This window comes from Vitis vinifera, chromosome 7, assembly GCF_030704535.1.
Source record: "Vitis vinifera cultivar Pinot Noir 40024 chromosome 7, ASM3070453v1".
Classification (NCBI taxonomy): domain Eukaryota; kingdom Viridiplantae; phylum Streptophyta; class Magnoliopsida; order Vitales; family Vitaceae; genus Vitis; species Vitis vinifera.
The window spans coordinates 19,958,800-19,972,625 of NC_081811.1; the positions used below are offsets into that span (position 1 = coordinate 19,958,800).

At 34.8% G+C, this 13,826-nt stretch overlaps 1 protein-coding gene across 15 annotated transcripts; it reads left to right on the top strand.

Moving 5' to 3' along the window:
* The first annotated feature begins 2,255 nt into the window (after positions 1-2,255).
* LOC100255137 (putative disease resistance protein At3g14460) lies at positions 2,256-13,464 on the top strand. 15 transcript variants are annotated; one of them, XM_059738259.1, is made up of 14 exons: positions 2,256-6,540; positions 6,640-6,823; positions 6,930-7,008; positions 7,128-7,227; positions 7,362-7,477; positions 8,556-8,651; positions 8,762-8,955; positions 9,029-9,120; positions 9,237-9,500; positions 10,037-10,140; positions 11,664-11,734; positions 11,881-11,983; positions 12,164-12,278; positions 12,360-13,464. In XM_059738259.1, exon 1 carries the CDS (start codon positions 2,460-2,462, stop codon positions 6,525-6,527), a length of 4,068 nt encoding a protein of 1,355 aa, XP_059594242.1. In that variant the 5' UTR covers positions 2,256-2,459; the 3' UTR covers positions 6,528-6,540; positions 6,640-6,823; positions 6,930-7,008; positions 7,128-7,227; positions 7,362-7,477; positions 8,556-8,651; positions 8,762-8,955; positions 9,029-9,120; positions 9,237-9,500; positions 10,037-10,140; positions 11,664-11,734; positions 11,881-11,983; positions 12,164-12,278; positions 12,360-13,464. The 15 variants fall into 15 exon arrangements, with proteins under 15 accessions (XP_059594242.1, XP_059594237.1, XP_059594244.1 ...); XM_059738254.1 differs by having other exon boundaries at positions 9,055-9,120; XM_059738261.1 differs by having other exon boundaries at positions 8,795-8,955; positions 9,055-9,120.
* The last annotated feature ends 362 nt before the right edge of the window (positions 13,465-13,826 follow it).

Genomic DNA, 13,826 nt, shown 5'->3' on the forward strand with positions numbered 1-13,826 from the left:
TGAGATCTTCACTATCTCTAGATAAAAGGAAGAGTCATCGAGTTAAAGATCATAGTGTTTACATGATCCATTACGACTTTAGAGTTGTCTACATTGATTGAAATTGATATGGAACGTCCAGATCAAATGTATTTGACTTTATTATCTAAATCTATAATTTCTGTGGTCTTAATATTGATTTTTTTTTTAATACTTGGTTTTTCATTATGATAGATTTAGAGAGCCTAGGATAGATTTTCATATATCCTATGAGATTCGGGGCATGAGAATGAAGTGAATCTGAGTTTCCAACAATTTTCCACTCTATCACTCTTTCTTTAAACCTTGGTATTTTTGTAAACTAGCTACACACCTTGAGGGGAAAAAAGATGGATGCTAGGTATCCTTGGATGACCACCTCTATGAATGATTGGATTGGCTAAACCCCAAAACCTAAAAAGTTTATATTTTGATATAATGTTTATTAGATTCCATTTATTCATCGACCACAAAAATTGGATATAATGTTGCGTGGCTTTAGATTAGGGTTAGGATTTTCTATATTATATTTTATATCCCTTGATGAGTGCTTGCCACAAAGTTTCATTTCCTCTCTCTTCAATAATTCAATGGGAACCACCCACAAAGTTTCCCAACAACCCCTTGGCATGTGCAAATCTTCAACTTTATTTCTTACTTTTCTCTACCGCCCCGGTCCCACCGCCCTTTGATTTTGGGAAAGAGTCGAAAAAATAAATGTAGACCGGTCAGGTAAAAATATTTGAAATAATTGGATGAATGTTATATTTTTTCACTTAAAAAATGATAAATTATTATATTATACCATACCCAATTGATCTAAAACTATTATCCACAAAATTCCTAATATCAAACCCTTAAATTTAACTTCCTTCATTGTTTCTTATTCATCCAATTAATTTTTTATTTTTTATAATTTTCAAATATTTTCATCCTAATTTAAAACATTTTCTAACAACCGTACCCAAGCAATTGTCTAAACTTAGACAATTATTTGTAATACTTAAATTTTTACACTAAACTTATCTTCTTAAAAAATTCATTCTATTTTTGTATTAAACTCAATTTTTCTAAACGAATTCAGATTTGAACCTCATTTTCTAAAACATGAATTATGAATTTTTTTTTTTATAGTGAACTTGTTTTTTTGAAAAAACGAGTTCTCTGAATTCATCATTACATGAACTCTATTTGAAATTAAAAAGTAATGTAATTTTAGAATTATTTTTATGTTATAATTTTAAAATATATATTTTTTATGTTATAATTTTTTTAAAAAATGCACTACTCCCGTTGTAAACCCCTTTTGAGTGGCGTTAGAATTTTCTATTTTATATTTTCGAGTGCTTTTCATTTCCTCTCTCTTCAATAATTGCGTGGGAACAACCCATGTGCTCCCACGTGTTGCCCACCACGCCGAACAGCCACCATTGGCATGTGCAAATCTTCAACTTCATTTCCTTGTTTTCTCTACTGGCCCGCCCTTCGATTTTTTGAAATAATTAAAAAATGTAGACCAATCATATACAAACAAAAACATTTGAAAATATATGATCCAGTTTTTATTTTTTTCGGTTAAAAAATAATAACTTATTATCACAAAATTCCTAATATGGTAGTACCCTAAAATTATTTCCTTCATTGATTCTCATTCATCATATTAATTTTTTTTTATTTTATAATTTTTAAATATTTTCATGAAATATTTTATAAAACTTTATTATTATATAAATCATTCTATAACATGATAGTTTTATCGATTAAACATTAACATGAAGGTGTTGATTAAGTTTTTTCAATTAGAACTCAATTTGAATTAAATCTAATCAAAATTCTATAAATAAATTTATTTTTATTTTTTGTTATTATTTTGAATTTTGTCTCTTTTACTATAACTTTTATATATTTATTTATTAATCTTTGTAGAGAATTTTTCTTTTTAAAATAATTTTTTTATTTTGAATTTTTTATTATAATTAAAAAAGATGTGACTATTTTTCATTATTTTAATAATGATAGAGATTAAAATTATACATATTATTTCAAAATGGTTATTTCTTTTAAATATTATTCTTAGTCATTGTATAAAATAAAACATAGTTAATCTTTTTATATCAAACAATGTTGTTTCAACGAGCCTTTCACATTTTTCAAATGTTTGCAACTTTCCTATTTGAATTCGTATTAGATTTAAAAATAAAATAAAATAACCAAAAAATAAATGTATTTCTTGGAAAAGAAAATTTGATGTACTGAGGTCGCAGCTGGCCATGTGCACCTCTTCCACGGCCCACCAACACCAAAGCTGATTGACCCAGGAAGGAATCTACATCTGTTGCTCTAAGTCTTCACAGCGGAGAGCAAATTTTCAACTTCACTTGTTTCTTCGATCTGTCTCTCTACCGCCCTGTCCTTGGATTTCAGGAAAGAATCAAACAGCAATGGAGGTCGTTGGAGAATCTGTTCTTTCTGCTGCCGTTGAAGTTCTGTTCGGTAAGCTGGCTTCCTCTGACTTGCTCAAGTTTGCACGCCGGGAGGAGGTCATTGCTGAACTGGAAGGGTGGAAGAGGGAACTGCGGATGATTAAGGAAGTCCTGGACGAAGCCGAGGAGAAGCAGGTAACAAAGTTGTCCGTGAAAGAGTGGGTAGGCGATCTCCGAGACTTGGCCTACGACATGGAGGATGTGCTGGATGAGTTCGCCACCGAGCTGTTGCGACGCAGGTTGATTGCAGATCGTGCTGATCAGGTGGCCACCACAAGTAAGGTACGGAGCCTCATCCCCACTTGCTTTACTGGTTCCAATCCTGTTGGTGAAGTTAAGTTTAATATCGAAATGGGCTCCAAGATCAAGGCAATCACTGGGCGGTTAGACGATATTTCAAACCGGAAAGCTAAGCTAGGTTTTAATATGGTCCCGGGTGTTGAAAAAAGTGGGGAAAGGTTTGCATCTGGAGCAGCTCCTACTTGGCAACGATCCCCCACTACATCTTTGATTAATGAACCTGTTCACGGGAGGGATGAAGATAAAAAAGTTATTATTGACATGCTGTTGAATGATGAAGCAGGTGAAAGCAACTTTGGGGTCATTCCCATTGTAGGCATAGGTGGGATGGGGAAAACTACACTGGCCCAGTTCATATACAGGGACGATGAGATAGTGAAGCAGTTTGAGCCAAGGGTGTGGGTGTGTGTTTCAGATGAGAGTGACGTAGAGAAGTTGACGAAGATAATACTGAATGCAGTGTCTCCAGATGAAATACGTGATGGGGATGACTTTAATCAAGTGCAACTCAAGTTAAGCAAGAGTCTGGCTGGAAAAAGGTTTTTGCTAGTTTTAGATGATGTGTGGAACATTAAAAGCTACGAGCAATGGAATCAGCTGCGTGCCCCATTCAAGTCTGGGAAAAGAGGAAGTAAAATCGTTGTAACAACACGAGATACAAATGTTGCATCACTAATGAGAGCAGACGATTATCACCATTTTCTCAGGCCTTTATCTCATGATGATTGTTGGTCGGTGTTTGTGGAGCATGCCTTTGAAAGTAAAAATGTTGATGAACATCCGAATCTGAAATCCATTGGTGAAAAGATAGTACAAAAATGCAGTGGCTTACCCTTAGCAGCAAAGATGGTTGGTGGACTTTTACGCTCCAAATCACAAGTTGAAGAGTGGAAACGTGTATTGGATAGCAACATTTGGAATACCAGTAAATGCCCTATTGTCCCCATATTGAGATTAAGCTATCAACATCTGTCTCCACATTTAAAGAGATGTTTTGCTTATTGTGCATTGTTTCCTAAGGATTATGAATTTGAGGAGAAGCAGTTAATTTTACTGTGGATGGCCGAAGGTTTAATTCATCAAGCAGAAGGAGATAATCGACAAATAGAAGATTCAGGTGCTGATTATTTTAATGAATTGTTATCCAGATGTTTCTTCCAACCATCAAATAATCGTGAATTGCGATTTGTGATGCATGACTTGATCAATGATCTAGCTCAAGATGTTGCCGCAAAAATATGCTTCACTTTTGAGAATCTAGATAAAATTTCTAAAAGCACTCGTCATTTGTCGTTCATGCGTAGCAAGTGCGACGTGTTTAAAAAATTTGAAGTTTGTGAGCAAAGGGAGCAATTACGAACATTTTTTGCTCTACCAATCAACATAGATAATGAGGAGCAATCCTACTTGAGTGCTAAGGTGTTTCATTACTTGTTGCCAAAGTTGAGACACTTAAGGGTGCTCTCTTTGAGTTGTTATGAGATCAATGAGTTACCGGATTCAATTGGTGATTTGAAACATTTACGATACCTTAATTTATCTCACACTGCACTCAAAAGGTTGCCTGAAACAATAAGTAGTCTTTATAATTTACAATCATTGATATTATGCAATTGTAGAAAACTCATGAAATTACCTGTGGACATTGTGAATTTAATCAATCTTCGACACCTTGATATTAGTGGTTCAACTCTATTGGAAGAGATGCCTCCCCAAATTAGCAAGTTGATAAATTTGCAAACGTTGTCTAAGTTTATTCTGAGCGAAGGTAATGGGTCACAAATAATAGAATTGAAGAATTTATTGAATCTTCAAGGGGAGCTTGCCATTTTAGGGTTGGACAATATTGTTGATGCAAGAGATGTGAGATATGTTAATTTAAAGGAGAGACCCAGTATTCAAGTGATAAAGATGGAGTGGAGCAAGGATTTTGGTAATTCAAGGAATAAAAGTGATGAAGAAGAGGTTCTTAAGCTGTTGGAACCTCATGAAAGTTTGAAAAAACTCACTATTGCATTTTATGGCGGAACAATATTCCCACGGTGGATAGGAGATCCGTCATTCTCAAAAATGGTTATTTTGAGACTTGCAGGTTGTAAAAAATGCAGTGTGTTGCCACCACTTGGAAGACTGTGTTTACTCAAAGACTTGTTTATTGAAGGCATGAATGAAATTAAAAGCATAGGTAAAGAGTTTTATGGGGAGATTGTGAATCCTTTTCGGTGTTTGCAGTGCCTGGCATTTGAGGATATGCCAGAGTGGTCAGACTGGTTAATTCCCAAATTGGGTGGGGAAACTAAAGCATTGTTTCCTTGCCTCCGTTGGCTTCAAATAAAAAAATGTCCAAAACTCAGCAACTTGCCTGATTGCTTAGCTTGCCTTGTGACACTTAATGTTATAGAATGCCAAGAATTGACAATTTCAATTCCACGATTTCCATTTCTTACTCACTTGAAAGTAAATAGATGCAACGAGGGAATGTTAAAAAGTAGGGTTGTTGATATGCCCTCACTCACCCAATTATACATTGAGGAAATTCCAAAGCCGAGTTGTTTATGGGAAGGGCTTGCACAACCCTTAACAACCCTTCAAGATCAGGGAATAATTCAATGTGATGAGTTGGCATGTTTGAGGGGATTGGAAAGCCTTAGCAGTTTGCGAGATTTATGGATCATTAGTTGTGATGGGGTAGTTTCCTTGGAACAGCAGGGGCTGCCTCGTAATCTTCAATACTTACAAGTGAAAGGATGTTCCAACTTAGAGAAGCTGCCAAATGCATTGCACACCCTCACATCTCTTACAGATTTGGTAATTCTGAATTGCCCTAAACTGGTGTCATTCCCAGAGACAGGTTTGCCGCCCATGCTAAGAAATCTTTTGGTGAAAAATTGTGAGGGTCTGGAGATACTACCAGATGGAATGATGATCAATAGTCGTGCCCTTGAGTTCTTTAAAATCACATATTGCTCATCTCTTATTGGCTTCCCAAGAGGTGAGCTACCCACCACCCTGAAGACGTTGATAATTCACTATTGTGGGAAACTAGAGTCTCTACCTGATGGAATTATGCACCACACTTGTTGTCTTGAACGCCTGCAAGTATGGGGATGTTCCTCTCTCAAGTCTATTCCAAGGGGCGACTTTCCCTCCACGCTCGAGGGACTTTCCATTTGGGGTTGCAATCAACTAGAGTCAATTCCAGGGAAGATGTTGCAAAATCTCACCTCTCTTCGTAACCTGTTTCTATGTAACTGTCCAGACGTGATGTCCTCCTCTTTGGAAGTGTTTTCTACTTCGAACCTCAAAACATTGACCATTGCAAATGGCAAAAACAATGTGAGGAGGCCTCTATTTGCCCGGAGCCTCCACACACTCACGTCTCTTGAGATCCATGGCCCATTTCCAGATGTGATTTCTTTTACGGATGATTGGTCTCAGCTTCTTCCCACATCTCTCAACATTCTTTGCATAGTTGATTTCAACAACTTGAAGTCCATAGCCTCCATTGGTCTCCAAACCCTCATTTCTCTTAAAGTCCTTCAATTCACGGACTGCCCTAAGCTCCGGTCCTTTGTGCCAAAGAAAGGGCTGCCGTCAACACTTGAAAGACTAGTAATCAAAGGATGTCCTATTCTGAAAAAGAGGTGCCTCAAGGACAAAGGAAAAGATTGGTCTAAGATTGCCCACATCCCTTACGTGGAAATAGATGACATTGTACAACAATAAAAACTTCAATCAGGTACCCCCAATTTCCCTCTGATCTTCCATCAAACACTCTACTTACTCCTTACTACTTTCTCTAAAATATTCCACTCTTTTCTTTTTGTTCTGTAATCAGGGGTTGCTCTCCTCAACAATAAGCTGTGAAGTTGTAGAACTAACCCACAACTTCCACATAGAGATAGATGTCTGATACACCTATTAAAGTATGCGTCCTTTCTATAATGCAAGAGGCCTTATATCTGATGCGTCATTTTGCTTAAAGCCAGTATACTTTTTCAATCAACATTGATTAATAGAAGGTATTTATGATATTTTTGTTTTAGCCTTTCTTCTAATCCAAAATTTGCATTTATTAAGTTAATGAAGCCCCTTTATTTGATTTTCTTTTGTACTTTGATTACACAGGAATGCTCCCTTGTTTAATACCAAGTTTTCTTGGGATTCTGCCATCTGCTTGGAAATATGTATTGCAAAAAAGGTAGAGGTATAACTTTCTCAAACTTTTAAACTGACCATTGCATTTCATCAAATTGTCTTTAGCACTGTTTTATTTTGTGTTGATTTCTTATGTGTTCTCTCAAATTTATGTCAATATAATATAAGCTGAAGGTAAAATCCCCTAATCAGGGCACATGACAAAACCCCCGCAAAATCCGAGAAGTTCAAGAAAGTAAGTAGACTAAGACCATTGCAACCTATCCAGGTAACATGATATTTCATTACTGTCTTTGTAGCTTTCACATTTGACTATTTTTATATGATTGCTCAAGTCTCTGCACCAAAATTCTTATAACTTAGTGTTACATGATTCTTTTTGTATCATTGTGTTTGCGACAGTGGGCATGCTCTGCCCATGACATACATAAGAAGGTGAAGCTTACGGCTTGGTAAAAATCTCGGCCCTGATGACTCATGTTACAAGTGATGAAGAAGAGAGTTTGCTAATATCTCTGGTTAGTTTCTGTAACTTAACCAGGCCCTGATGACTCATAATCAGTTTGTATTTGGAGTCTCTCATGATCATGTAACATTTTGCCCAATCTTATAGGGATAAAATGTCATCTTCTTTCATAATCAGTTTAGAGTTGAAGAGAGGGCAATTGTTGGTTCAATCAACAATCAAGACCTCCCTCACTCTATGGTTTGGTCTGAGAGTTGGAAATGAGATCCAATGATGCCCCCCCGCTTACCACCTTTTCTTTTCTTCTTATTTTTTGCTTTTTATTTTTTTCTCTTTATACTGAACATCATAATTCTCTCAAGAATAACTCTCAAAGAGTACTGGTAAGAAATTGGTGTATCTAAATAGCTGTATGAATGTTTGTGATGAATATTAAGGTTGCAGAATTAAAAAAATAATCAGATGTATTTATTGAAGACTGATTTCGTGAGGGTTGAAATAACTTCTCTAAAGGAAGGAGATTACCAAACCCTGAGAGGGAAGAGTGGATCCTTTCTAAACTAGGAGTTTAAAAAGAGGGAAGAGTTAAAGAAACTGAAATAACAACCCTTGGATCCTCTTAAACTATATACTCTAAGGAGTATGAATTTTTACTTTGCCAACATGCTACCTAATGTGACACCCAGAATAATTTCCTGTCTTAATGAAGCATCTAGAACAAATTTGGATTCAACTGCAATTCCTTTTTGAAAATTGCCATCTGGATATCATCTCTATGCCATGCACTCAGCCACAATAATAGAAGTGTTCTCCTTAGGTCTCATTCCAGCTATAAGAAACACAACCTCCTGTTTACAATAATAAGACATTAGCTTGCAAGGCCACAGACCACCATAAGCCAAAAGTTCTTGAATACAGGACATGTGCATTCCTTTGACTGTAAAGCTTTTTTAGTCCCTTTCTACCTCTTTTCCATTCCTTGTCATGCGTTTGGCTGCACCTGCATGTTCTTTGTCTATATACATGGCAAATAGTTATATATATTAATTTGAAGAATCCATATAATACCCTTAATGTTTGCTTCTCTTTGCATTCCCTGTTAATGCAATCTTTAATTAATGTTGCATCAGTGTTACTCTTTTGGTTTTAAAGACATGGAAGAGGTTCATACACCAGATTCTGATTATATTTAATTGGCTTGATCTTGGCAAGCATAGGGGTCACAGGTATACAGTTTTTTCCCATGAAAGAGGGTAATATTCACAAAAGAAAATTTATGTGCTTGTTTGTGTGATTTATGATGTTCTACTCCTTATATAATTTATTTCTGGATTAGCATTTTCCTAAGCTCCGGTCCTTTGTGCCAAAGGAAGGGCTGCCACCAAGACTTGCATGCATGCCTTGTAATGGGGAGATATCCTATTCTAAAAAAGAGGTGCCTCAAGGACGAAGGAAAAGATTCACCCAAGATTTCTCACATCCTCAGTATGGAAATTGATGATGTTGTAAAACAATAACAAGTTCAACCAGGTACCCTTAATTCTATGTAATCTTCCATCAAAGATTCTACTTACTAATTATTTTCTTCTCCAAATTGTTCCAGTTTTTTCTTGTTGTTCTGTACATTAGGTCCACTTGTTTCTCTTGATTTTATTATTTCTGAAAGAAGCTCAAAGGTTACATAGAAAGAGCATGGTACGCTTTTTTTTCCTTTGTTTATGTTCCTCTTTTAATCTTAACCATTATTAATTATTGAAGAAATCGCTATCTTTTATGACTTGTGATAATTAATCTTCCAATACTTGCTACAGAGGGGCTTGTGCTCAGCTACTGTGAGACTGAAAACACCATGAAATGATGCATGGCAACAGCTATGGTTTGTATGAGTTTGGATCCCTAAGAATTTGTTTGATGGGAAACAGATGAAGGGCTGCTACAAATACTTGCAACACTGGAAATCAAGAGATGACCTATGCTAAAACTGAGGTGCAGGAAAAACAAAAGAAAAAAATGACCTGGAATTGCTCAGTTCCCCCATCTAGATGGCATTGTACAACAGTAAAAATTTCAATCAGGTACCCCAATTCACAACTGTCGCTTTTTTCTCTTGTTTATCTGGCCAATATCTCAGCTTCTATGTTTCATGTAATTGCAATTCCAGCTCCATTTTTTTTATATAAACACTTTTTTTTTTTTATTAGATTTGCATATGAATGCAAATTTTGTTTTTGCAGTGGTTACTAATTGTTATTTTTTAATTGAAGTCTTTCGTCACTCACATGCACCACTCTAAATGATTGGAATTATGGTTTTTTAATTCATCAATTAATTGTTCAACCTTAAACTAAAACTCTGTAAATTCTCGCACCTCTTTTTCTAAAAAAAAAAAAAATTAGCAATTCAAATAGTTACATAAATTCACTTTTACATATGGAAGATAACTACCATCTAATGCCTTGTTGTTTGTGCAATAATAAGGATATACAAATATATCTTTTGCGTTAACAAATTTTTTTGGTTAAAATTCAAAATGAAATGCTTTTGATTTATTCTTCAGGCTTTTACATTGCTAACATGGTAAATTCTTTTTCATTATTATTGTAACGAAAAGGAATATTCACTTTCATATTGGAGATCTCATGTCTGAAGTAAATATGGTGTTAGCTCTTCATGTCATATTGACAAGAAGATGAACGAGTACTTGGCAAAAGCATGGTATGCTATTTTCATTTGTTTATCTTACATTTCCTATTTTGATTTTAATAATAATTACTTTTTTGGAATCCATCTTTATAACCCTTACACATTCTTCAAGCACCTCATAGAGAATGTTTGCTGCACCATGCTTGTTCTCTCACCCTAATCAAATGTGAAAGCCTTTTTAATCATGGTGTCACACCTCTGAGAGAGTTAAGAATGTCATTGTACTCAAACATTGTTTCCTCTTAGGGGGACTGGTTTATCATCCCTTCTATGGATTACCTCTAAATAAAGTTTGTTGTACATTATGCATACCATCCTCTTCCAGAACATAGGTGTTTATTAGTCTATTGAATTGTAGGTTTTGGTAGAAAATAATTTTCATTATTTAATAAGCAGATGAAAATTTCTATTTAACGAAAAGAGTTGTACTAAATGCACCATTTTTAAAAAAAAAATTGTGCATGTGATTCCAATTTCTATTTCACTGGTATCAGTTCATATGTGTCATGTAATTGCAATTCTAGACTCGAATTTTTCATATAATTGCATTTTTTTTTTTTAAATCTGCATGCTATAGCCATTGTTGTTTTCATAGCATTTACTAATTGGCATTTCCTCCTTAAATCCTCATTTTTTTTGGTTCATATGCATCATTCTATATGACTAGAATTATAGTTTTCTAATTCATCTGTTAGTCATTTAACCTTAAACTAAACTCAATGAGAAGTTCAAGCCTTTCTAATTTGTAACTCTTTTTATTCCTCAATTGTTTCTATTGCATCATGACCTTTTTTCCAATTTAGCAATGTAAATGGTTATATAAATTTGCTTTTAATCATGGAAGATAGTTGTTTGTGCAACAATGAATATGAATATACAAATAAATTTTGCATTAACAATTTTTTCTTGTTTTACATTCAAAATTAAATGCTTTTGATTTTTTTTTTTATAAGATTTTTACATTGATACCATGATAATTTTTTTCATTATTATACCGATAGAAAGGAAATTTAAGTTTTATATTGCTCACTCAATGTTTGGAGTGAATCTAGTGTTAGGGCTTCATTCTCTCATGTGGTCATAATGAAAAGAAGATGAAAGGTTACTGGTAAAAGCATCGAATGCGATTTAATTTATGTTTATCTTACATTTCTTGTTTTAATTTTAATAATAATATTTAGAAAAAAAAAACAATTTTATAAGTTGTTAAATGTTCTTCAAGCATTTCCTAGAGAATGGCTCAGGCATCATGCATGTTCTCTCACATTGCTCAAACCCCCAACAAAATGTGAAAGCCTTTTAATCTTTACTAAGGGTTGAGAATGTGGTCATGCTCAAAATTTTCCTAACCATATGGTAAAAAAAGTTAACATGGTAGTTGAGTCATTTTTAATGTAGTGTATCTTTGTTAAAAGTTCATTCACTTTTAGAATGAGATCCTCATCGTCCCTTAGTGAAATCGTTAAAGCTTGTAATAAGCTTTTGCTTTAATAGATAAGGTTGGTAATCGTTATTCTGTTTTGGTTGTTTTCTAGGTAACTACTAATTGACTCCGCTTTTGAGAAACCACATTGCTATACATGGGTTTTCCTTTACATGAAGAATTGTAAGTTTGATATTCTTGTGAGCACTTGTATTATAGATTTTGTTCTTTTTTATAGACACTTATGACAATGTTTGTCTTAAGAAAAAGATGAATTCATATTATTACTCATTAGTTTTTTTTTTTTTCTTTTTTTGCAATTAAAATAGGGATTCATCTTTTAAAGTACTATTTGGAACTGGGAATCCTTCTTGGGAGCCATAAAAGGTCTTGCATTCTTGGCACAAATATGAAATTTCAATCTACAATGAGGTAAGAACAAATGATTCATATTATTTAGTTGTTTTGCTTTAGACAATTTATTCCCTGTGACAATATAAAATTTCTATGCAATCTAAATTGCACGTTTGTCTTTTTAGAATTGTGTGAACTAGGTAATTCAACCCCTCATACTCTCTCTTACGGTTTTGTTGTCTCCATGTTGAATCTTAGGGTATGGGATTTCCTAGAATTGACTGATACATGCATCAATGGTAGCTGATGGTATCCACCAAGATTCAAATACATGGAAATTGCTTAGTCTTGTGGTTCAATTGTGAAGATATTGGTATGTGTGAAACCAAGGTTTAGTTAATCTTGATTTTGATGATAACAAAACAAGGTTTAGAACTAATGATCATATTTCAAGTGTGATTAGGCAAGACGATTTCCAAAGTGGCAATCACAAAAACAAATCAAGCCAAGGAAAAATCATGAAGAAAAAGACCACCTCAAAGAGAAGAGTTTTTCAAGACCAAAGCTTCATAAGATCTCTTTGTAAGGTTGTTGGTGCACTAGGACTTTCATGCATTTCATTCTTTATTTATGAACCAAAATCATCCAATAGTAATATTGTTTTAAATATCTCTAAGAATTGGATGATTTCATGTTTTCCACTAAAACCTTGTGTTAAATGATTTTCAAACTTGTGTTAAAAGGTTTTAAGTTGAAAAAGGTTGGGTGTTGAGCCAAAAAATGGCTCAACCGGTTCAATCGATTGACCGGTTGTGCTTGTCCGATCGAAGACCGGTTGAGAGAGGCCAAAAAGTTTCTCTCTCTCCCAGTGGCCTTCTCTTCCCAGTCAAGGTTAAACCTCAACCGGTTGAGGTCCATTTGAGGTCCGGTTAAGGTCCTATTGAGGTCTAGTTGAGGCCCAACAGTCACTTGTTAAGCATTAAATGTTAACGGCTAGTCAACCGGTCGAACCCCCAACGGCTAGTTTGGTTTTTTTCTTCTATAAAAAGGTTCTAATCTTCATTGTTTCTATGAGCTTAACGTTCCCAAATCTTTCTTGATTATATTTGAGCCTTGGAAGAGTATTTTTTAGTGCACCATTATTTCAAAACTTGCATATCTTTAGTGCACCATTCAATCCTAGTTTTTCTTGTATCATTTGAGTTTAAAGTTCTTGTGCTAGGATATTTGAGAGATCATTCATTTGTAAATATTTGAGAGGAAGTTTCTCAAGTGTGGGGTATCACTTGAGGGGTTGTTCAAGAGTGGGATATCTCTTGAGAAGTGTAAAGGGTGCTTTGAGCCAAAAGTCCAAGAGGGTGAATTGGAACCATAATCCAATTGTATTGCTTAAAGGCTTGGTTTGGAAGCCTTGGATTAGTGGAACCTCAAGCTCGGGATTGAAGCTAGAGGAGAGTGGATGTAGGTCGGGTTGCGCCGAACCACTATAAACTCTTGTGTTTGCATTCTCTCTTCCCTACTCTTTAATTTATATGCAATTGTCTATATATTGATTATTATATACTTGCATATAATTGTCTCTTACATTCACTTATTTAAATTTGCGAAAAGAGACCATCACCCTATTCACCCCCCTCTAGGGTGATTACCATAGATTGGATTAACCTAAAATTCCTAACAGTATGGTTTCCAATCCTAACCATGAGACCGGGAGTTGATTCTTAGTGGGCTTAAGAGTTTTTCCATTCTCATCCCTTGTGGATTATTCTCAATACAAGCGGTTCTATACAAGAAGAGCATTAAATTGAAGGTTCTTCTTGGGTGCAAAAAGTGTAAGATTGCACCTTATAACCATAATTTTGAAATAGGTTAGCTCTCTGATTATATTTTAACGGTATGTAAAACTTGACCTTTTCAAAGC

Coding starts and splice junctions, on each gene's coding strand:
- LOC100255137 (XM_059738259.1), top strand. CDS start 2,460: ATGGAGGTCGTTGGAGAATCTGTTCTTTCTGCTGCCGTTGAAGTTCTG.